The following is a 25,687-nucleotide window of genomic DNA, read 5'->3' as shown; positions in this document are numbered from 1 at the left end:
CAAAAGTATGTGGACACCCCTTCTAATTATTGAGTTCAGATATTTTATTTACACTCATTGTAAAGTCAAGCACACAACCATTCAATCTCCATAGACAAACATAGGTAGCAGTATGGTCCAACAAGCCCATATAGGTACGATGGTCAGGGCCCTGAATAGGGGGTGTTGTAAAAGAGTTTTTCATAAAAAGGATGTTTTCAAAGAAAGTAGCCTCAAACATAGAGAGTGAAAATAACTTTATATATTATACATATTTATATACACAAAACATACATGGTCTATGAATGTCCATAGCTTTACCACAATATGAGCTTTCTACATCTCAATGAGTGGTTTTGTTCTGGGACTTAATAAAAAAAAATAAAAGATTTTAAAGAAGCTTCATCATAAAAACGGTACTTGACCATTTGAGGCTCATCCTACAGGAGTTGCAATAAAACAGTCTCTTAAGAAAGTGGCCATCCTTAAACTGGGCCACAATCGGCAACATAAGTGCAAAACGTCATAAACAACTGCACATACAGTATCAACAATGTAGGAAAGATATGGGTCTATGTCTATGGACATTGGTCAATTAGAGTCCAGGTCTATATCTACTAGACCTGGAGTCCAGTTATTTGCATCAACACTAACACTGGGTAACATGGTTATCTTTATCTTGACAGAATTCACTGGAAAACATTAAAACATTGGTAATAAAGTCAATAAAATGTTCCGTAATCCTTCGAAGCAGAATATACCAGGTGTTGCACTGAGATCTGTTACATCTGTATCCACGGTGGTTAAAATGCAGAATTCCATAGGTTTTGTTGATCATGCACATATCTCATCACATAGCACATGTACACGAAAGCTGGAACACGAATGAAATGTGACCTTTAAAGCCGCATACATAGTTTTGGGAAGTTCTTTAGTAAATCCCATACACTTAGAATAGGTTTTTATTCGCATGTGTAGGGAACTACATACAGTTAGGTGCTCCTTTCTATTATATTACAGGGGAGAAATGGCTGTCAATGGTTTTAATGAACTCTAGTCTAAGAAGAGATAACTACATTATTTGGAAGCGTTGACTAATAAGTAATATATTATGTTTTTCAATATGAAGCTTAAAAAGTAAAATTCCCTTTAATGTTTCCAAACAATTTGTAGCAGCTGCTCAGTGGTCAGTGATGCACGAGGCACACTGTGAGGGTTCTCCTAAATGTTTGCAATAACATACAGTACTAAGTGATACAACTACAACTCGTACCTTTCACTGCATAGTAAGAAGTTCTTCTGTAGGACTATATACAGACGCAATTATTCTCTTAGTGCAAAATAACAATTTCAGATTGTACAAACATCGGCACATATGTCGAGGGCTTCCGTTCCATACATTTGTTCAGTACCTTTCAGAACCCCTTCAGTCTTACATCTTAGGCCTCCAACCATTAATAAATTGCATTATTTTTTTAACCTGGAGTTTGCTTAACTTAAAGTCTTCTGAAAGAATCTCATCTGTAAGCTGGACAAGTAAATTGCCATCAATCTTTTCGGAGACAAAGAAGGAGACAACCTCTTCTGACAACCCAATAAATCGTAGGGATTTTGATACCTCTTCAATGGACAATCCTGAGAGGTCAGTTGGAGGCTGCCAGGGAGAGCCATCTCCGCATGACCTTGGTGCTAGCTGCATGTGTAGAGGAGAAGAGAATGGGTATGAAATGGTGAAAATGTCCTGCATGCCCTTTTTAGCCAAATAATGCTCTTCTGTGATATCTGGGGAGCAAGTCTGTGAGCCTTCTTCTGCGCCGTCAATTTTCATAGAGAGGGGTTCTAGGGCTGTGTTTAGCTCACCTGTCTTGGGAGCCCGCGGAGGTAATGCAGGACATGACATACTTTGTTTTGTGCTGTTATCGGGGACAATTTTCTCAGATGAAATTTCCAATGAGTAGCTGGCAGACTTTGGACAGGCTGCGGAAATGTCAGTAAGTTCGCTTGGTGTGTCCTGTGTGCACCCTGTTAGAGAGTCAACTCCACTAAAGTCAAATGGAGCTGGAAAATTTCTCTTTGGTGTTGCTGGTGTCTTTTGTCGAGGATAGCTATAGTAACTACGGCACTGGTCCACAAGAAGGTCGTTCGTGTTCATACCTTCAGCCGCACCGCAGTAACGGTTTGGCCACGATAGTCGAGAAGGAAGAATTTCAGAAGCTGCTCTCCCACAAGGCAACTTGCTCTCAAGATTGCTGGACTCATTCTTGATCCAGTTACAGGGGTAGCATGAAACCTGGGCATTGTCTGAAGAGCTCGCAACATCATTCTCTGCAACACCACTGGGAAAATACAGAGAAAGCAATTTAGTATTGTATGAACAAAAAGTAAGAGATTCTAATAGATCTCAATGTTATTTACTTTAAGTACTAAACATAACTCAAAGGCTATGTACACCCTTGAATCAAACTTTTTTTTTTTTAATCGATGTTTTAAGTGATTTAAACAACTTTTAAATTGACTTTTATTAAAAAAATGTTTACTTTTTAAGATACAGCTGTATCTTGCCCATCAAAGCGGATTCTGTCAGGTCAACTGAACTGATGGCTCCAGTGAAACCTGGTTCTGTGTGTCTCTGACACGCAAGATCTAGCTAGTAATGATCACATCTAAAGTTCATGAACTTAGAAGTGGTCGATAACAGCTAGATCCTGCGTGTCATAGAAGCTGTATCTGAAAATTGTAAAACATTTTTTAATAAAAGTCAATTTAAAAGTGATTTGAGATCACAACACTGTCATATTGGGGGCAGCTCAGTAGTTCGCACTGTTAATCAGTTTGTATCTGACCAAGGGCAACATCTGCATGGAGCTTGTATGTTCTCCCTGTGTTTATGTGGGTTTTCTCAGAGTTCTGAAGTTTTCTCCCACACTACAAAAAGTATACTATAGGGTTATTGCCTTCCTATCAAAATTGGCTCTAGTGTAGAAGACTGATGTAAATGCGGACGATCTCTGTACAATGCTGTGGAATATGTTGGAGCAATATAAAGAACGGGAAATATATATTCGAGTTTAGTTGACAATGACAATTGGGTCACTTTTTAGGATCCATCTCACCAAGTGTGGTATTCCAGGTACCTGCTGCTTGGACAAAGTGTTTCTACATGCCCAGATAGCACAGCATGCATAGGGCATGTAGAAATGAGTGGCAGGGCTATGATTGTTCACAACTCCCGTCCACACCAGACTCTTGCTCAGAGAAGGATCAGCCACAGCAAAACATTCGACTGATTCATTCAACTGCTTGCTGGCCTTCAGTCTTCGCTTTTGATGTTTCACCCAATGGGCACAGTTGCTCAATTGGGGGGGCTACACTGCTAACAGTGTACTAGGCAGCTCTTGCAGTCTAAACCTGGGTAGTACCATTAAGATATAGAATTCCCATATCATATAGTTCTCTGTGGTGTTTTCTACTGTGGACTAACGTGACAGAAGAAAATATAGTGCTCTTATACTTAATGTATTTAAAGAGGCTCTGTCACCACATTATAAGTGGCCTATATTGTACCGGATGTGATCGGCGCTGTAATGTAGATTACAGCAGTGTTTTTTTATTTCGAAAAACTATCAATTTTGACGGAGTTATGACCTATTTTAGATTTATGCTAATGACTTTCTTAATAGACAACTGGACGTGTTTTTACTTTTGACCAAGTGGGCGTTGTAAAGAGAAGTGTATGACGCTGACTAATTAGCGCCATACACTTCTCTCCATTCATGTACTCCGCACATAGTGATCTCACGAGATCATGCTATGCTGTCACTTACTCACATATTAACGTTACTAAAGTGTCTTGACAGTAAATAGACATCGCTTCCAGCCAGGACGCGATGTCTATTCACAATCCTGACACTTCGGTAACATTTGTGTGGGACTTAATGACCGCAAGCGTGATCTATGACAGCTTACAGCGAGATCACACAAACATTACCAAAGTGTCGGGATTGTGAATAGACATCGCGTCCTGGCTGGAAGCGATGTCTATTCACTGTCAAGACACGTCAGTAAAGTTAATGTGTGAGTAAGTGACCGTTAGCATAAATCGTTCATCTGCTGATCCCTACCCTGTTTGCACAGGGCAATTATCGTCAATGAGCGTTCTATGAACGCTTGTCTGCCCGATAATCGCCCAGTGTAAAACCCCCTTTAGTCTATATATAACACATCTACCTTATTATTATATAAATTAAACTCAATATGTATTACCCCGATTCTGAAGAAATATCCCATATGTGGCCCTAGTGTGCTACTGAACTGCAACACAGGCCCCAGAAATTAATAAAAGCGAAGCAGCACTCAAAAATAATTGGGTTTATTTGTCCAACATCCACTACCCTAGTAGTGGATGTTGGATAAATAAACCCAATTATTTTTGAGTGCTGCTTCGCTTTCTCTCTTTTTGACGTGTATCATACAAGGAGAGGTCACTACTTTGTTTGAAGCATAGTACCGACCTTGCTAGGCATGAAACCACAGTGCTGCTCCAATTCTTTGCTTTTTTCGGCCTCAGAAATGAAGGTGCACCTAGTGTATTTTGGGGCTTTTTCATTAGAATATATTTTAGGCACCGTGTCAGGCTTGAAAAGGTCTTTTGGTGCCAAAAATAGGAAACATCCCCAAAAAGTCACCATTTTGAAAACTACACCCCCAAGAAATCAATCTAGGGGTGTAGTAATCATTTTGACTCCACCGTTTTATAAATTTTATTAGAATTGGGCCATGAAAAATAAAAATATTTTTTTCCAATAGGATGTAGTTTTAGCTAAAAAACAACAACTTTTCATCAAGGAATAAAGGAGAAAAATTCCCCATTTGCCAAGCAATGTCTACTGAGTATGGAAATACCCCACATGTGGTCAAACTGCACACGGCAGGGCTGAGAAGGGAAGGAGCACCATTTGCTTTTTCGAATGTAGATTTTGCTGGAATGGTTTTGGGCACCATGTTAGATTTGCAGAGCTCCTGTAGAACTAGTACAGTTAGGGCTGGGCGATTTTGACAAAAAATAAAATCTAGATTTTTTTTAAACCCTATGGGCGATTTTCTATTTGAATCTCAATTTTCTTATTACTGTTAAATAAACTGAAAAAAATACCAAGAGATCATTTAATAAATTATTTTCTTTATATAAATAACTTTTTAACATATATTGCTATAATAATTGTACGTAACTTCACAACTTTTAACCTCTGCAAATACTTTATCAGAAATACTATTGGAAAAATTTATATCTAATTGATTATAATTTCTGTGTTCCCCGGCAGGGAACAGGTTAACAGAATCTATAATTAATGATGCGCTGCCCGTCACCACCTCAGCCGGTCTCTGACATTGCAGACGAGAGCAGTGTAAATTGCAGCAGGGCCAGGCAAATAGCGCCGAGCGGGCACTCTGGGAGAGATTACATTATAGTGTCTGAAGACTGAGCAGGACCCTGTACAGTACCGGTCCCGCAATGGGGTTTTAAATAAAGGACATCAAGGCCCGATTCACACGACCGTGATTGGACCGTGAAAAACGGTCCGTGTGTCAGTCGGATTTCCCAGCCCAAACACGGTACATGTGATTGGGACTCCTTACATCAGTCATTTAGGCTACAGTAACACGACAGTGAAAAAAAATAGTCATTAAAAACTCATCAATTGTTAGTATCTCATGTCAATTTTCCATCAGTGACTTCAAATGGATTTCCTTTGTCAGGGTTTTTTTTGTCCCAATCCCCTGATAACACCACAGTGCCCATGTAGATAGTGCCGCAATGTCCTTGAGGATAGTGCCCCCATATAGTGACACAGGGCCCCCATATAGTGACACGGGGACCACATATAGTAACAGTAACACCCCCCCATATAATGCCACACACCCCTGTAGATAGCACCCCTACATGTAGAATGCACTCCCACCCCCCTTGTAGATTGCAGCACCGCACCCCATCCTTCTGGTAGATAGTGCCAGTAGGGGCTAAATACCCGGCCAGAGGTTGCCGACGCTTTGACCGGGAATTCAGCTCCTAGTGGGAGCTACAGTGACACGATCTACAAGGGGGGTGCTGCGATCTGAAAGGAGGGGTAGTATCTACAGGGCGGTGTGGCTATATATACTAGGAGTCACTGCTGTTCCGTACTGTATCATTTTGTTCACTACAGAACAGCAGTTCCGTGGGGAAGCAGAGACAGAATGGGGAGAAGCCTGTCAGACAGGATGGGGGCCTAATAGGCTTTTGTACTCGCCAGACCAGGCCGCAATTGTTAGGTCTCCGGTTGCCACAGCAACCATCGGCACCCCCGCGATCGTGTTGCAGGGGTGTCAACTGGCTAGAAACCCCTTAGATGCTGCGGTTGCTATTGACCGCTGCATCTAAGGGGTTAATTGGCCGGATTGGAGGCTAGCATGTGTCCTGGTCGTTACAGCAGGGTATCAGCTGTAATACACATGTGACACCCGGCACGCGACACCCGAGCGGAATTCCCGGCGTCAGATCGCTTTGTGCTGGGGATTCCGCTTCTAGAGATTGCCCCTGACGTCAGTGTTCTTTGGACAGTGACGTCAGAGGCTCTCTCTAGGAGCAGAATCCCCAGCCGACACTCTGACCAGGGATTCTGCTACTGGAGAAGCCCCTGGCGTCACTATATATGGACAGTGACGTCAGCGGCTCTCCTTAGGAGCGTAATCCCTGGTGTCAGATCGCTCTGTGCCTGGAATTCCGCTACTGGAGAAGCCCCTGGCGTCACTATCCATATATGGACAGTGACGTCAGGGGCTGCTCCTGGAGCGGATTCCACGGCCACAGCGCTGCCGACGCTGAGGCAGGGATTCCGCTTTTAGAGTTCGCCCCTAACGTCACTGTCCATATATGGACAGAGACATCAGGGGATCCTTCTAGGAGCGGAATCCCTGGAAAGATGGATTCCGCTCCTACAGGGAGCTACAGTTGTGCGATTTACAGGAAGAGGGGCCATTTAGGGGGGTGGGGTTGCTGATATTTACCGGGGCAGTGGCGCTATCTACAGGGGGGTCATGTTGCTGTCTACAGGGTGGATGATGCAATCTGCAGGGGGGTGGCGCTTGTGTTCTGAACCTTTAATAAGATAACAGCAAAGAGCAGAACTGGTAAAAGAAATGGATACAAAATTGAATTTTTTATAGAAAGAATGTACATTGTCATCAGTTCTCCAAATTTTGATCACTTTAAATGAACACACGTCAATGGTGCTTTGAAAATAAAAAAAAATAGAGAAATTTTGTTTTCCTGTTTATTTAAATAAAAAAAAATGTTCACTGTCAAAACGGATCCGTAGTAACAGCCACTATTTTTTTGTCACAATAGCTGTATGGAAAGACACTAAAAACTGCTTGAAGAAAGCCGTAACATACATGAGTCATCATGGAATTGTCTATGTACAGAAGGAAAACCATGTCAGCTGGATCGAGGGTTATTTCATATCTGTCTGTACAGGGATATCTTCCGTCACATAGTCATCCTACAAAGCACAACACTATAGTTAGCATTAAAGGGTAGGTTTACAAATTGCATGTGTTTTGCGGAATTTGGACTGAAATTCTGGAAAGAAAACCCTATTAACATATAGCGTCAAAATTCTGCAGCAGATTCTAGGGTTGCCTTATATGTTGTGAAATATTGGTTAGGAATATAAGGCTGGTGATGCAATCTGCAGGGGGGTGGCGCTATCTGCAAATTAGAGGCGCTATCTGCAGGGGGTGCGGTCCACAGGGGGTGCTGTCTACAGGGGGTGTGGCACTATCTACATGTGCACTGTGGCATTATATGGGCACTACCTTCAGGGGACACTGTGGCGCTATCTATATGGGCACTGTGTGTGGCACTATGTAGGCACTATCTACAGTGGGAACTTTGGCACTATGTGGGCACTTGCACTATCTACAGTGGTATTGCGTCCCTACATGGGCACTGAGGTGTTTTCAGGTGGCTGGGACAAAAAAAACCCTAACTAATAAAATGTATCAATTTTAACATCCATGAAAAATGGAGGGCAAATGTCGGTGAAAAAACGGTCAGACAGCTTGGAAATGGATTCAAATTTTGAGACACAGTGATGTAAAACAGCCATGAAAAACGGACAGTGGATCCGTTGTGAACTGCCCTTTTTTCACGTCGTGTGATTATAGCCTGCTTATCCGCTCACAGTGATCCAGGGTGGCTGAGAGAGGAGACTAATTGTTACAGAGTTGTACAGTGTGTATATATATATATATATATATATATATATATATATATATATATATATATATATATAAAAACAAAGTCAAAATAGTTGTGATATTCAAAGCGGTTGCAAAGATATTATCGTTTAAAGAAGTGCATGTCAGAAATGGAAAATTTGACATGGACATGGGTATCAATGACCATTGGTCATGAAAAGGTTAATTTACATAGTGTAGGCGGTAAGCGCTTGAAGCAGTTGCTCAAGAGTTAGGGGAAATTTAAGAATCTCTGAATCTCCCACACTAATGAAAAAGAAGTTCTATCACTATGGGTGGAACATCACCGTGGCAGATGACAATTGGCATTAGGTTATTACAAGCAAATGTTAACACCGAAGCAGCAGGATCGACCTTTATTACAGTTTATTATTTCTTTGTATGGATTTTATATAGTAATTTAAAGGGATATTATGATTTCAGCAAATAATTCTGCAATTCTCTTATATTTTCGGACTCAAATACTCAGTTTTCAAGATTACGGCTGGCTGTCAGTAAGAACCTTCCTATAAAAATCTCTCCTGGCCATGTGATAGTTACACAGGTGAGCAGCTCAACATGACTCCGATATACATACTGTACCTGTAGAGTTATATTCTAAACATTTCATTATATAAAGAATAACTTTTCATTTCTGAAACCAGAACAACCAATTGAATGGGAATTGCGTATTTAGGCATCTATGCGGCAACACAAAGCAGGTCATGTATCTAAGTGAGAGAGAAGGAGAAGTTTATAACTTTTCCCTCGGGATGGATACAGCAGTTGTATTTATGTAGCACAGCTCTAGACTATGAATCCTTCCAATGTATTTCATTTTAGCCACTATGGGATTTTCCTCCATTCTGGTGACCTAATAAAGTGAATTAAATACTTGCCTGCAGCCAAACAATGCTCTTAGTCCTTATCATGTTGCTTGACTAATGTTACATCTAATGCAAGCCTAGTGACTTGAGAGAACGGCTAGAAGTCACCTCCAGTCTTTTGGTTTTGCGGAGTTTGCAGTATAATGCAGCTCTCAGCAGTTCCAGTGTTTACAGAGACAGGCAGTACTTACATGCTGTGCAGCCCTGAGGAATAGTAGGAAAGCGTAGGACTGGGAGAGCGTGTTTGCTGCCGTGCTATTTTTCCTGTTGGCAGAGGAACAGATGGGGTGGGGGACGATGGTTTGGAACTGCGAGGAGGCACCGGTGGAGCATTCAGGAGTCTGCATTCTTCCTTTACCTAAAGTGGACGAAAGGGTTGATTTTATTAGTAACTCATCTGACAGGCGGTATATTGCATATAGGTGATTGAGCCTATGTTCAGACTAGAGATTGTGTTCTGAACCTTTCACAAGATAACAGCAAATAGCAGAACTGGTAAAAGAAATGGATACAAAATTGAATTTTTTTATAGAAAGAATGTACATTGTCATCAGTTCTCCAAATTTTGATCACTTTAAATGAACACACGTCAATGGTGCTTTGAAAAAAAAAAAAGTAACGTTAGCTTAATCCATCTTCCACTTGACGGACTAAAAAAAAAAAAAAAATTTAGGATCGAGAAATGTTGTTTTCCTTTTTATTTAAATAAAAAAAAATGTTCACTGGCAAAACGGATCCGTAGTAACAGCCACTATTTTTTTGTCACAATAGCTGTATGGAAAGACACTAAAAACTGCTTGAAGAAAGCCGTCACATACATGAGTCATCATGGAATTGTCTATGTACAGAAGGAAAACCAGGTCAGCTGGATCGAGGGTTATTTCATATCTGTCTGTACAGGGATATCTTCCGTCACATAGTCATCCTACAAAGCACAACACTATAGTTAGCATTAAAGGGTAGGTTTACAAATTGCATGTGTTTTGCGGAATTTGCACTGAAATTCTGCAAAGAAAACCCCATTAACATATAGCGTCAAAATTCTGCAGCAGATTCTAGGGTTGCCTTATATGTTGTGAAATATTGGTTAGGAATTTAAGGCTGGTGCGTTGTTTTTTTAGCAGCGGTAATGGTGGGATTCTCCGCCGCACTGCTACTGGCACCACTGAGGATCAGACTTTAGATGGATATAGACTGATACTTGTCAGCAAATAGACAATATTGCTGGAAACTTTTGGCAACAGGGTACGGAGGTAGCAGTCGCACCCAGGCCATGGGGCCTGAGGCCAAATGCCCATCTGCCATTTAAAGGGAAAATACCTGGTGGAAGTGGGTGAAATTTTTTTTTTATGTAACCTAAAATTATCTTCTAAGTAGGCTCTTACCTTCAGTATTCAGTGTTTTAGTTTTCCTATGCCGCATGCCAATGAGCATAAAATAAATCATATCTTAGTTCGAAATGTGTCATATCTTCATTCCTCAAGCCTTTCCGAGTTAAACCCGCCTCCTTACTCTTGAGTGACAGCTTACTTTTGATTAACAGCATTCAGGTCGAGCCAAAATGTTTGCAGACCGTTATTTACGGTCAGAGCAGGAGTTTAGGAGGGGGGAACTTTTGACAGCATCGGCCAGCGAGGGGTGGGCAGAGTTCAATAGGTGAAATACTGGTGACAGGTTCCCTTTAAGAGGACACCAGTATTATAAATAGCACATGGTACATGGGGATTTTGCATTGGGGCCAAGGAGCCTCAAGTTATACCCCTGCTTGGCAATGTCTTGCCAGGCCACAGACATTTAAACTCAGTAAGAGGATTCACACTGTACATTTCATCAAATACTGAGTTGTCAATGACTTTGCAGCTTTGATGTTGCTCTTCAGCATTGGCCTCTTAATCACAGGGTGTGACCCCAATTAGAGACGAGACTTCCGCAGGTCACTTTACTGAAGTCTCAGTTAAGCTCTTGAGAAATGAAGTTTCTGGATCAGCTCCAGACCGTCCTCTAAGTAGTAATGTTGTACAGACAGGTTTCTCTGCATTACAAGCGGCTTTATGGTGAAACTGTCAGGGTGATTTACGACGTTTCTTGCCCTACTTCTGCAGGAATGGAAGAATGATCTCTGCATAATCAAGGGTACAGTGCATTGGTGTTTTTCATGTTTTATTGCATTACACCTGGTCAATAAAATGGATTTTAAAATTTGATTTGATATAATGGACCTGACAAAATAGTCCCAATTGTTACAGTGAAATGGAAAAAAAATACCTTTTAAAAAAATAAATAAAAGAAACTAAAAATTGCAGAGCGCATATGTATTCACCCTCCTTGCTATGAAATCCCCTAAATAAGATTGTCAAATTAATTAACTTCAGAAATCATATACTTATTTGAATAAGCCCCCCCGTGTGAAATCAAAGAGTCACATGAGGTCTGTATAAATACACCTGTTCTGAAAGACCCGGGTCTACAACACCACTAAGCAAGAAACATGAAGACCAAGGAGCTCCCCAAACAGGTTAGAGTCAAAGTGGTGGTGAAGAATAGATCAGGGATGGGGTTTAAGAAAATTACTAAACTTTGAACATCCCACGGAGCAATATTAAATCTATTCTAACGATGGTAGGGGGGAGATCTCTGGCTCTCGTTAGCTCTGGCTTATTATAATTATATTCTATGCGCTGTTTACTTTTGCTAACCTATGTCGTGTTCGGGGGTAAGGGGAAGTACTGTTTTTTTCATTTACTATGTGAACCTGGTCATATGCCATGATTGTATTGTATTTTATTCTGTTTTGCAAATTGTGTGTTGTTCAATTATGACGCAAATAATATGTTATATGTTTAAAACAAAATGTGAAAAATTGTCACTAAAAATGATGTTTTAAAAAAACAAAACAAAAAAAAAAAACATCTATTCTAACATAATGGAAAGACTATGGCACAACTATAAAATGGACAAGAGAAGGCCGACCGCCCAAACTCACAGGCCGAGCATAAATCAGAGATTTAACAAAGACAACAAAAATAACACTGAAGGAGCTCCAAAGATCCCCATCTGTGGGATCGCTATAAGCCGTACACTCCAGAGAGGAGCTTTACGAACGAGTGGCCAGAAAAAAAAATCGTTACGTAAAGGCTATGTAAACCTTTAATATACGGTTTTAGTAACTTTTGTAATTTTATTAAAAATTATTTTTACTTTTTGAGATCCAGCTCTATGTGTCCTGGATACACAGAAGCTGTATCGTGTGCTGAAACCTGAATCAGTCAGGTTAGCGGGAATGATGGCTCCGGTGACAGCAGGTCCTGCGTGTCTCCGATACTCGGGATCCAGCTGTTATCGATCACATCTAAGTTATAAACACATCTAAGTTTACGTTTTGAGATTGATAAACATTATGTGGCCAGTTGAAACTAAAATTAAACTTTTTAGCCGTCATGGAAAATGCTGTGTGTGGCGCAAACCCGACACTTCCCATCACCCCAAGAACACTGTTCCCACATGTGCGGTCAGTCTATATGAGGTATGTTCCTCAATCGCATCACAGGGATCCCGTGTGACGCGATCAAAGGGGAGGGGGGGGGGTCTCCATTCTCATTTTCCCTTTGAATACTACAATCAAAATTCAAGGGGTTTTAACGGAGGAGATCAGAGGTTTCTCTGAACTCCACAGTTAGAGCGGGGCTGCGACTGTATATTAGAGCAGTTGCCCCGCTCCTGATCGCATGGGCACATTTGCTGTGCCGTGCGATCAGCATGACGTGTATGATAGTCATGGTGCGGCAATGCCTTGCTAATGACAAGCATTCATGTCATGTGTCGTCAACCAGAAAATTATTGTGTCAAAGTAAAAAATATTTTGCACCTTCAAAGTGGTAGGCATGTTGTGTAAATCAAAATGGTACAAACCCACCAAATTCTATTATAATTCAAGGTTGTAACTGGGTTGGACGATTTTGGCAAAAAATAAAATCTAGATTTTTTTTCAACCCTATGGCCGATTTTGGATTTGAATCTCGATTTTCTTATTACTGTAAAACTAGACTGAAAAAAAAATTCCAATAGATCATTTAATAAACTATTTTCTTTATATAAATAACTTTTTAACATAGATTACAATAATAATTGTACGTAACTTCACAACTTTTAACCTCTGCAAATGCTTTTTTTCCAGAAATACAATTGGAAAAATATATATCTAATTGATTATAACTTCTATGTTCCCAGGCAGGTAACAGGTTAACAGAATCTATAATCAATGATGCGCTGCGTGCACTAACATCCCTCTCTGCCCGTCACCCCCTCAGCCGGTCTCCGACATTGCAGTCTAAATTTCAGCAGGGCCAGGCAGGTAGTGCTGAGCGGGCATTCTGGGACGAGATTACATTATAGTGTCTGAAGTGTGCGCAGGACCCTGTGCTGTACCAGCCACAAAATGGGGTATTAAATAAATGATTCACCGACTGTGAACGGGACTCCTGGCATCAGACATTTAGGCTACAGTCAAACGACAGTGAAAAAAAATGGCCATTAAAAACTGATTAATTGTCCGTTTTTCATGTCCATCTTGCATCAGTGTCTCCAAATAGATTTCCTTTGTCAGGGTTTTTTTTGTCCCAATCCCATGAAAACACCACAGTGCCCATCTAGATAGTTCTGCAATGTTCCTGTAGATAGTGCCACAGGGCCCCCATGTAGTAACAGTGCCACCCCCATATAGTGCCACACACTTGCAGATCGCACCATGCCCCCCCTTGTATATCGCAGCACCACTGCCACCCCCCTTGTAGATCGCAGCACTACCCCCTTCCTTGTAGATCGCACCCCCACATGTAGATTGCACCCCACATCCCCTTGTAGATCGCAGACCCCCCATCCTTCTTATAGATAGCGCCACTGTAGCTGCCTCTAGGAGCTGAATCCCCGGCCAGAGGTTGCCGACACTTTGACCAGGGATTCAGCTTCTAGTGGGAGATGCAGTGGTGCAATCTACAAGGGGGTGTGAGCTACAAGGTAGGTGGTGGTGGTGGTGAGATCTGCAAGGGGGGGTGCTATCTACAAGGAGGGGTAGTATCTACAAAGCGGTGTGGCTATATACTAGGAGTCCCTGCTTCCCCCACGGAACTGCAGTTTCGTATGGTTTCATTTTGTTCCGTGGGGAAGAGGAGACAACGGGCGCAGCTTGTCAGATCAGGCAGTGACGAGGCGGCGGAGCTTCCTGCTGCAGCACGGCGCCACTAGAAAAATCGATTTAACTATTCTGTTAAAAAACAGAATCGTCAGAGGCCTCGAGGGTGAATTAATCAAATTAATTTGATTAAATTGCTCAGCCTTAGTTGTAACGCAACACAAAAGGAAAACAACAATGCGGGTTAATAATTTTGCAAGGCACTGTATCTAGTTCTAATAGCGGATAATGAAACACAGAACATTTTTTATGCTGGCCAGAATTTATTGTTAGACATTCACTGATTTTCTCCAGCAGTGTCCAACAATCTTTAATCTGTTTGTAATGATATTATGCTGCACACTTTTTTTTTTATTAATTATCTGCTATTTACTGCATGAAGCGCCAACACATTCAACAGCGCTGTACACATTGTATTCACGAACAGTGATATAGGAATGTCAGATCCCTTCCTTGACTCTTCCATTAAATGCACTACTAACCACTAATCCTCATTGCCACACCATTATTGAAACTGAATCAGCCTTTGGGCACAATTTAAAGAATATATGAGGAAGTGACCTAAATAGCAACTCTTTTATATAATATTGTCAGATTTTTAGCTGCTGGAGAATTCCAAAAATAACCTGTAGGGCTGCAGTCCCATTAGCAGATACAGACGTTTTTAAGCAGACTGGTTGCAAGCCCACAGAAACTGTATCTATTGATGGCGATAAAGCAAAACAAGAAAACTTGAAGTTCACAATCCTTGCAGGTGACTACGAGAACACTCCTGCTGCTTAGGGGAGTCTTCATGGTAATTACATTACTATTTATCCTATTTATGTAGGAAATCCTATTCCCTAATAAAATATTCGAACAGCGAAGCCTAATTTAAAAACGTACCTAATTTTTCAGAATAATCTGCCATATGTGTATACATGGGGAATAACACTATTTGTGGCCATTATTTGACTTGTATTCTGCATTTTTAACAGTTTTCCCCTCTGCAGATACCAACTCTAATTCCCAGTTGTCTCCAAGCTAGTGGGCGGAGCCTAACGGCGATCATGTCTTCTATGCACGGCACACATAGGAGAGCAGGATTATCCTGTTCAATCACTATCGATCACATACATAGAAGCTGCAGTAGCATGGAGAACATTATACAGCAGTAATGAGCAGTGTAGCTGAGAATCCAGCACTGGGGTGACATAGAAATCTTACCACCACATCTTAGTCTTTCTCACTCTGCTCTTGCTATTTCCCCCTGCTCACCCCTCCCATCTCCATAGACTTGTATGCAGCGTGTCTGTTGCCAAATCACTCTGCTCCTGCACTCTCCTCGTGCTCCCACCTCCCCTCTTCATAAACTTTTATTGGCAGGCAGTGAAGTGACACACCCCCAATATCTGTAGTCCTTCTCCTCTGCTCTGTAATTAGGGACAGACTTTGTTTGACAACAGGGGGTGGACAGCAGATTACAGGAAGGGAGACACCTAGTGGCAATAATTTTACACAGAATTTGCATGGATAAAACAAAAAATTTAACAGTAAGTAAATTACAAAGTTGATCTATATCTGGTATACAATTAGATTAACATAAGTTGTTTGAAAAGCTAGTGTCCATTTAAAAATTTACTTCTACTACTTTTCGATATGTATTTAATTTTCTGTCACCATGAAGGCCCAGTAAATGAAGCTTATTCCTGGAGTAATTCTGCTGCTCAGACTATAAAGGAGAACTGTAAGTAATAAGATGTACTGGCTACCTGCAAACTGGTTACAGTACCAACCTATTTTATCAACTCACTTTATGGGATTGACAATAGACAACTTGTGGCATAGACCGTGAGGGAACCCAGCCTTGGAGGTTGGCACACATAATTTCTGGCAAGTATTTACAAATATGCTACACATTTATACCAGGATGAAGTTAGTGAGAATGTGTATATAACATTAGTCCTGTGAAGAACAGCCCCCCCCCCCCCTCATTACCAAATCCTTTATTCATTGATCATGTAAAAATAACAATCATGGATATATTCCATCCTTTTTTAGCTTTTTAGATTTTGTTCCTCCCACCTTTATGGTTTAACTGTCAATAGTTATACCAGCGCAGACATTAATGAGATGCCCACGTGTAACTTAATCTCGATTCACACTGCTCCCGATACATACACCAAATGTGTCCATAGACTTTTATGGGTCCAATGGATACCAAAACGGTTTCCTTTTGTCATCCGCTGGTCTGGTATGCTCAGCTTTGCTATGCAGCTGGGCAAAACAAAACCGAGTAAAAACTCTCCAAAACACCACCCTTTTATCTCCACCAGATACTCTGTTCCAGATTTCCAGTTAGTTAAACTTCTACTGTGCACACTAGCCGCCATCTTTAAAGGGAACCCATCATTCAAGTCCTCATTGAGTGCAGCATAATGTAGTGACAGACACGCTGATTTCATGCTCCGCCCACTCGCTGCCAATTAACAGGTGTCTCATTATGCACAGTAATAGGGGAACATCTGTCAATCAACAAAAAGTGGGCAGAGCTAGCAGAGAGCTGACCTACTGGCAGAACATGAATATGTCAGACTCCGCTCCGGATGTGCAGCCTGGGCTCTCAATGGAAGTTCTCAGAAAAGGGTTCACATTAGCACATAAGTGACAAACTGCTAAAACCAGAACGTCTGCCACTATATTATGCTGCACTACGTGAGGGCACCATAATGTGCATGACAGCTTCCCTTTAAGAGGACCACCCCTCTAGAAGACAATTTTGTGTTGTCGTTTTAAGGCATTTCCCGACATACATGTCCAACATATAAGACCAATGTGAATAGAGCCTAACTTTCTGTTTGCCTAGTGCCCAGAAGTGCAGGATACTGTGACATTTTGATCTTATGTAGTAACACTATGGCTGACTTATGTATGGCTTTGTACATGGTGTGGCATTTTATGGCTGCATAAGAGTTCCCCATAACGGGACATGTTGACCTTGGCAGATTTACTGCACATGAACAACTGATTTGTGGGGGGAGGTATAGGATGCTTCGCCATGGTGTGGGAGGCAGCTTGCTGCAGCAGAAGCCTTCCCACACCGTCTAGAATATATACAAACCAAGCCTTGCTTAATCCTGAGAAGCAGTAATAGGCACCTCTCTGCTATACATCTAGAAGACCACTCAAGGAACTTACTATCAACTCTGCTTTTCTGTCATGTTAGAGCAGGTAATAATAAAATCTGTGTTTTAATCCTGAAAAAACAATTTGCCGTTTATATTGTAAAATGAATTAACCGATGAAAAATTGCATCATATCCACAAGTCCCAGACATACAGATGTATATGCATAGTGGTGTGGGTGTGAGTGTTTTGGTTATAGTGATTACCAATTCTTCTTCTTGGATTCTTGACGTGTGTGTGGGAGGTTACTTGAGAACCCATTATTATAGATCCCCGAGTGCTACCTGTAATTTGAAGCTTATGTTTCCACCCAGACATGAGAGCAACCGCTTCTTCTGAAAACACTTCATTGTGTACAATACAAACTCTGAAAATGACACCCATCATGTATCGTCTGTATTATTCTGAATTGTGTATCACGCGACAGAATCTCTCTCAATAAATCATCATTGCTGATATTCTGTCGATCTAGGATGACATGAGTGCAGGAAGAGAGAATTACATATGCACATTGTGTTCCCATTTTATGAGGGCACTGTCACTGCCCTTGTTATGGGAGATGTGTAGGTTGTTATTGGGGCACTATAGCAGTATATGCGTTATAGTACTTTCCTAGAATGTATAGAGTGGGAGTACAATGGGAAAGTCGTCAGATCATAGTACAACTCATCTATATTCACAAACACGCCCTATACTACAGCCAGAGAACGCTATACCAGGCAACGCTCAACCCTACCCAGAAAGTGGATTTCCACAAACAATTCGCAATCACTTTATTCTCATAACTAAAGTCTTATTGGTCTTTTCTAAATATGGAACATTCAAATTAAAAAAGGAACAATAGTGGGATTTCCATATGTAATCTATTCTAGTCACTTTACTGCAGAAAAAAAACAATAGTCTTGCAATAGTAAAGGATTCAAAAACATTACATTCTGACCGTTATCTTATGTGAAAGAGATGTCACCTGAGCCTGGGTGACTGGACCTCTGCGGCGGCGCAGGGTAACAAAGCAATATGGAAGATATTTACTTCTGCACTGCAGCAATGGAAGGGGTTGTATAGGACGACCGGGCGCTTGGCTTTGGTGGTGTGGGTAGAAGCAGCTGGAGGATACATAACTCACTTCCTTTGTAGGGTTTACATTTTTAATTCAAGCGATTTTCTTGTCACAACTCTTTACACTCCAATTCTGAAGAGAAAAAGATCTGACTAAAAATATTAACAGTCGATGCCTTAACCACATATGGTATCAAGCAAAGTGAAACTGGTCTGAGGCCCCATGCACGCGACCGTAATTACGGATGAAATTGCGGACCCATTCATTTCTATTGTCCACGGACACCTCTCCGTATATTTATGGATGTGTGTCCGGGCCGTGGAAATGATCTGCAAAATATAGAACCTGTCCTATTCTGGTCTGTAATCGCAACACGGACGCGTCCCTAGAAGTCTATGGGCACTTCCAGAACTGCGGACAGCTGCGGCAGTGTATCTGTCGGATCCGTATTTGCGGACAGTGAAAAGCCTTATGGTCGTGTGCATGAGGCCTAAGTATCAGGATTATTAAGGTGTTCTGTTACATTTACGTCTCCATGGTTTCTAGACAGAATGATCTCAGACATGCAGGATGTGGGACGCTACCAGTAAATCACTATGTGCAGAATGTCAGCTATGATGCACAGACTTTTGTTAGTTTTTGTGTGGCACGGAATATAAATGCCACACTTCTAGTTTTCCACACTTCTTTCTTGACGCTGTACTACTGTGCAATGGTTTACTGTACTTTATCTCCTAATGTAGTTACCAGAGGAAGGACGTACAGTCTTAGAGCTCATGCACATGGCTATTACGTTTTCGTCTCGTACATGAACCATAATAGGGCTGCTATAGATGTGCATGAGCCCTCTACTGTATACTCGTATGCTTCCCATTACATATAGAGTTTTATTACGTCAGATTAGACTTAAAAAAATAGCGGCATGTTCCATCACATGCCGTATGTGTGGAATTATTTACCCCTTCAAGCAATGCAATATCAACGCCTGACAGCGCCAGTACGGTGAAAGCACGGCTCTGTACCCAGGGGCCGTACAGCCGCAGTGCACTGGGCTCTGCTGAGCCATTATGGTGGAGGACGCCATCTTATGGCCCATGAGAACATGGACTATTGACACAAGTAGGGTTTAGAGCGATCATACATTTACTTTATTACAGGCACATGCAGTAGTAATATTCATATTTTTGCAATATGCCATTGCTTGCTAAAGACTGGTAATTAAACGGCGACTGGGATACCACAAGGGGTCCCAGATCTGTGGGACTACCATGGCAAGGAAATGGGTTAGTTATTCACAAAGATGTTACATTTGGAAATAATGTGACATGAAATGTAGACCTCTACTCACAGCTTCTGATTTGGGAGGCACTGGAGGTGGAGGTACAGATATATCTGAACATTTGCTGGTCAGTAGAGATCCAGGAGATGAGAGGGAGGATGTGCCACACTTGGAATGCAATGAACCTCGGAAAGGATCACATTTGTTCTTCTCGCTTTGTGAACGGGTTAGGGGTTGTCCTCCACGTTTCCCACTTCCCTGTTCTAACCAGAGCTCCTCATACGGAAGCTCCGGCTTTGCTGGTAAACTTACGGATTCCTCACCGGTTTCAGGGAAAAGGTAGTCACTACCACTGTCACCAGAGTCTTGGTACTGAGGAGAATCTTGAGGGAACACAGTCCAATCCCCACATAGGTCCCGACAACCATGTAGATTAACCTCGCTGTTTCCATGAAGGTTGTTTCCATATACACAGACTGAAAGCCTATGAAAGGACTGGGTCAGCTCATCACGGGCGTAACTGAGGGAGTTTGGTATGTGACTATGTCCAGAGCAATAACTCTTTTTAGGGCTCTTGCATTCATCATTCCAGTCGACCTTTACATCCCTCACTGCGCGGGAATATTCCTCTATATCAAACTGCTCTTGACATATATTGTACCAATGTTGTACTACAGACTCCTGCCACATTTCTCCTTTTGCTATATTTTCAGGTAGGCTAAATGTTGGGACCGATAAATGTAATGGAAAATGCATTGGAATGATTTTGCCGGCACGCAGCACACAACACACCACCACAGTCTTAGTTTGTATATTAACAAACTTGTACCGATGTCCTTCGCGTATAAAGTGAACATCGTATGGGTTACGGGGAGGTGGGCCGGGCACAGTCACATTCACAGGCAGTCGAGTTTTCTCCACAATATTACGGATAGTGTGTTCCCCGTCTTGCATTTGAATCTCTAGAGGACTGCGTGTGCTAAATCTCCCTTTACACTGAAACGGAAGGCTGATGCTTTCATTAGTTCTATGATTCATGCATATCAAGCAAGGCATTTTGCCTTTACCCAATTTGCTGATTGAGTTCAATTTTCCAATTTTCTTAAATATGGTATTCAGACGTGACTTCTCCTTGGATGTTTTTGCATAAAGAATCTCAGCTTGGCCCATTAATGTAAGTTCATCTCCAGTACACAACGTGATGTTATACACTTCCGTATCTTCATTGCACTCTCCCGAAGCTACCTGTAAGTACAGCAAATTATATTTGTTACACAATTTGTATCATCCACAGGGAATAACTTCTATAAATTCAGACCACGTGCTTATTCTATAACGCATACAGAAAGGAACATACTTGGTAAGAAGCCAACTCTAAAGATTAATATTCTAATAATCCGGCTAAAGATAAATCCTCCCTGGTATAGCCAGAGAAATAGACCACTTTCAAATACACCCACCTATCAACCATTTACCAAACACCCTACACTTCCCACTAATATCAAGCACCTCTGAAACCATGGACCTCTCTGCTCTGCGACACCTGGAAGATTGATATATAAGAGGATGCATTGGGTATACTACTGACCAAAATACATGTAGTATATAACGCGCAGTAAGCTACACCTCATACACGTGCTGGAGTTTTCTGTGAAAGATTGATAACTGTGCAAAAGCACCGCTGCTCTTAACCGCCACATATTTTTGGAAAAAAAAAAGTCATCCAATAAATTCGAATTCTCTTTTGCGTATCGAATTTATACATGTCATAAATGTAAAATAGCCATAACAGGAGTATTCACACTATTGCTGTCTGCCCACAAATCTAACCAAACATACTAAAAGTGCTCTACATTATATGTCATAAACAAGGATACAATAGGTGTGGGGTGGGGGGGTACATACCCATCTATCACATACTTATGCATTTATGGCATATCCCATGAGTGTTTCGTATGGAAATAGCCCTTTAATATGGTATTTTTATTGGGGAGTTGTATAAGAAAGAAAAGCACACGTGTATTTAATTTATTCTTAAATGGGTTACATTACATTTCAATACTGTACTATTTTTTTTGTTTACTTATTTTGTTTTTTAATTCACATTAGAATGCAATAGACTTAATTCACATCCAGGTCTATTGGTAGAGCATGTAGATGCATAGACCCAGTTCAGTTTTTTTTAGCACTGATTTTGAAACAGTAGGCCACGTCGAAATCTGTAAAACTGCTAAAAACACCTCCCATTGATTTCAATGGGAGGCGGAGGTAGTTTTTTTTCCCTCCACGTCCGCTTTTAGCCGCTCGCGGTAAAAAAAAATAGGCATGTTCTTTCTTGCCGTGGTTCTGCCTCTGACCTCCCATTGAAATCAATAAGAGGCAGGAAAAACGGTTCTTGCCCGCGGTGCTCAATGGCCACGGGCGAAAACTGCGGCAAGAAGGTGCAGGCAGGTCAAAATCTACTGGAGGAATTTTGAGGCAGATTTTTTTCTGCCTGTAAATTCCTACGTGTGAACCAGGCCTTACTCTACCTATGCAGGGTGTTGTTATGGGGCTTTCCCCCTCGCTCTCGCAATGTAGGAGGAGAGATAGAGAGATCTTCTTACGATCTCTTACTATGCACTAACAATAGTTATCGAGTGTTACTATTTTCTAATGCTTCTTTCCAGCCATGGTCTATAGAAAGAGCAGGGAAAGAGGTAATTGCTCAGCAGAGCTGCCCTGGCTATTCTTGGAAAATCTGTAAATATCCGTTATTACTTAAGGAACAAGTTGACTGAGCTCAACTCCGGATAAATAGCAGAGGGATTATTTTATCTGCGGAACTATGGTTATTTAGTCTGTAGAAAAGACGGCTTAAGGATGACCCAATTACTATGTATAAATACATGAAAGGTCAATCTGTATTATAGTCCATTCTCAAGTCTGTGGGCTTCCCCAGCATTCCTGGCTGGCTCAATGGGGAGAATTAATTAATGGATTTATGCCAGTATTATAGAGTAGTAGCAAATTATTGCGCCATATTTGCACAATAATTTGCAACATTTTTTGCTGTTTAATGCCGACTCTGCCACTTTTTAAACAGTAAGCGGAACTTCGCGTAAGGGGCGAGACCACCCATGGCTCAAATTTATTATCATTTATGCCAGAAGCTGGCGTTAATTATAGCAGAAATCCACGCCAGCTTGTAGCTGGCGTAGATTTCCCTTTCTGGCGCCTAATTTAATAAGAGGCCTCCTAATAAATTAGGCACATTTTACTCGAGTGCTCTTTATATTAAAACTGGCGTATGATTTGAAACACCAGTCTTAATAAAGTCCCCCCAATCAGACACTGTATAATAAACTGATGTAGGGAAAATTGTCTGCATTATAGAAGCTTAACAAAGCTGTTAGGAATAGGTCTGTCAACAAGCTACCCGACTGTTTCCAATAGCAACCAGCAGAATTGTATACGCAGCTCAGAACTAGAACACAGGCTGTAACTCAGGGTCAGTAACAAGTAATGTATATACAGAGTAAGGCCCCATGCACACGACCAGGATAGAGAGAAGGGACAGCCCTTTCCATAATAAAAGTAAAAGAAATTCATACTTACCCGGCCGTTGCCTTGGTGACGCGTCCCTCTCTTGAAATCCAGTCCGACCTCCCTGGATGACGCGGCAGTCCATGTGACCGCTGCAGCCAGTGATTGGCTGCAGCAGTCACATCGGCTGTAACGTCATCCCAGGAGGCCGGACTGGAGGAAGAAGCAGGGAGTTCTGGGTAAGTATGAACGTCTTTTTTTTTTTTTTACAGCTTTATCTATATGGTGATCGGTAGCCACTGTCCCTGGTGCTGAAAGAGTTACTGCCGATCGTTTAACTCTTTCAGCACCCTGGACAGTGACTATACACGGACGTCACCTAGCAACGCTCCCGTAATTACGGGTGCACACACGTAGTCACCCGGAATTACGGGAGCCCCATAGACTTCTATGTGCCTGCCCGTGCCGTAATTCCGGCCTGAAATAGGACATGTTGTATATTTTTCAACGGCACCTTCCCGTAAGCATAAGAGGTACCCGTGGCCAATAGAAGTCTATGGGCCCGTAATTACGGGCGTTTTTACGTTCGTGTGCATTAGGGTACTTAAATTTCATGTAGATTATACATGTAAATACACTATAAAATGGTAATTAAAAGTGAACATATCTCGAATTTCGCAAATTGTATACGTTTATATTCTAGTGCACTAAATAATATGTTAATTCAGTTGCAGGATTTTCCTAGAACTTTCAACATTTTTAATTATGTAATTGAATAACACCATTGCATACATTTACGCCCGGATTTGCCAATTTACCACTAATCAGTGGGTACAGGTTACTCCCTGGTGCAGAAAGGTGAAATCTGTATATCCTCCATGTTAATAAAATTTTATTTTGGGGATTTTTAACATAGAAAAGAAAATGACTTCACTGTGCAGTACCTGAACTGAATGTGTTTTTAGTGTTCATCTATCTTTGTAGCTGTGGGAGGTAGATGAGAAATTAACAGACGGAAGAGCATATTTGCAGGAACAGATGATTACCTAATAGTTATTATGACTGTCAAGTGCTTATTTAAAAGTGGAATGACATTTTAATGTGCCGGGCTTATTTTGCAATATCCAGTTTATACTGATTTTTATGTTTAATCAATGAGGAGTAATTACATTGCATAATTACAAGAACACCGGCTATAGATCAGTGCACATGTTCCTGAAACACTGTCCATACACAGAAGCCCATACACAGAAGCCCATACACAGAAGCCCATACACAGAAGCCCATACACAGAAGCCCATACACAGAAGCCCATACACAGAAGCCCATACACAGAAGCCCATACACAGAAGCCCATACACAGAAGCCCATACACAGAAGACCATACACAGAAGACCATACACAGAAGACCATACACGCTGCCCATACACAGAAGCCCATACACGCTGGCATGTTAATCATTAACACTGGGCAATATGAGCTCGATGTGAAAATTGTGATCAGTATCAGCGGGATATTTCACAAAGTACCCCAAGCCTCATGATAAATAAATATCTCTAAGGGCTGATTCAGACGAACGTTGCGGTTTTGCGCGCGCAAAAAACACTTGACAGCTGCGTGTGTCATCCGTGTATGATGCGCGGCTGCGTGATTTTCGCGCAGCCGCCATCATAGAGATGAGTCTAGTCGACGTCAGTCACTGTCCATGGTGCTGAAAGAGTTAACTGATCGGCAGTAACTCTTTCAGCACCCTCGACAGTGAATGCCGATCACAATATAGAGAAACCTGTTAAAAAAAAAAGTTCGTACTTACTGAGAACTTCCCTCCCGGCCGTTGCCTTGGTGACGCGCCTCTCTTGACATCGGGCCCCACCTCCCTGGATGACGCCGCAGTCCATGTGACCGCTGCAGCCTGTGCTTGGCCTGTGATTGGCTGGAGCGGTCACTTGGACTGAATTGTCATCCCGGGAGGTCAGACTGGAGGAAGAAGCCGGGAGTTATCGGTAAGTCAGAACTTCTTTTTTTTTTACACGTTCATGTATATTGGGATCGGAAGTCACTGTCCAGGGTGCTGAAACAGTTTAACTCTTTCAGCACCCTGGACAGTGACTATCTCCTGACGTCGCGTACCGGAAATTTTATTGCCGAGTTCGGCCGAACCCGGTGAAGTTCGGTTCGGTTGTCCGGGTTCGCTCATCTCAAAGACACTCCGTTTGGATGTTTGGAAACAGAAAAGCACGTGGTGCTTTTCTGTTTACATTCATCCTTTTGACAGATGGTGCGCTGTTTCAGTCGGTTCGCACGGAAGTGCTTCCGTGCGACCTGCGT

General features: G+C 41.7%; 1 protein-coding gene across 2 annotated transcripts in view; it reads right to left on the bottom strand.

The window, feature by feature from the left end:
* Nucleotides 1-219: 219 nt before the first annotated feature.
* GAREM1 (GRB2 associated regulator of MAPK1 subtype 1) overlaps nt 220-25,687 on the bottom strand; it is a 124,158-nt gene continuing 98,690 nt past the window's right edge. For both annotated transcript variants that reach the window (XM_075826305.1, XM_075826306.1), the window contains 3 exons: nt 19,904-21,079; nt 9,335-9,501; nt 220-2,315 (listed from right to left, as the gene is read on the bottom strand). In XM_075826305.1, the coding sequence (XP_075682420.1) occupies nt 1,412-2,315; nt 9,335-9,501; nt 19,904-21,079 (2,247 nt within the window). In that variant the 3' untranslated portion in view covers nt 220-1,411. The remainder of the gene's footprint in view (nt 2,316-9,334; nt 9,502-19,903; nt 21,080-25,687) is intronic.

Source organism: Rhinoderma darwinii, chromosome 5 (assembly GCF_050947455.1).
Source record: "Rhinoderma darwinii isolate aRhiDar2 chromosome 5, aRhiDar2.hap1, whole genome shotgun sequence".
NCBI classification, from domain to species: domain Eukaryota; kingdom Metazoa; phylum Chordata; class Amphibia; order Anura; family Rhinodermatidae; genus Rhinoderma; species Rhinoderma darwinii.
Note: the sequence above shows the minus strand (reverse complement) of the source record. Positions and strands in the feature narration are given on the sequence as shown.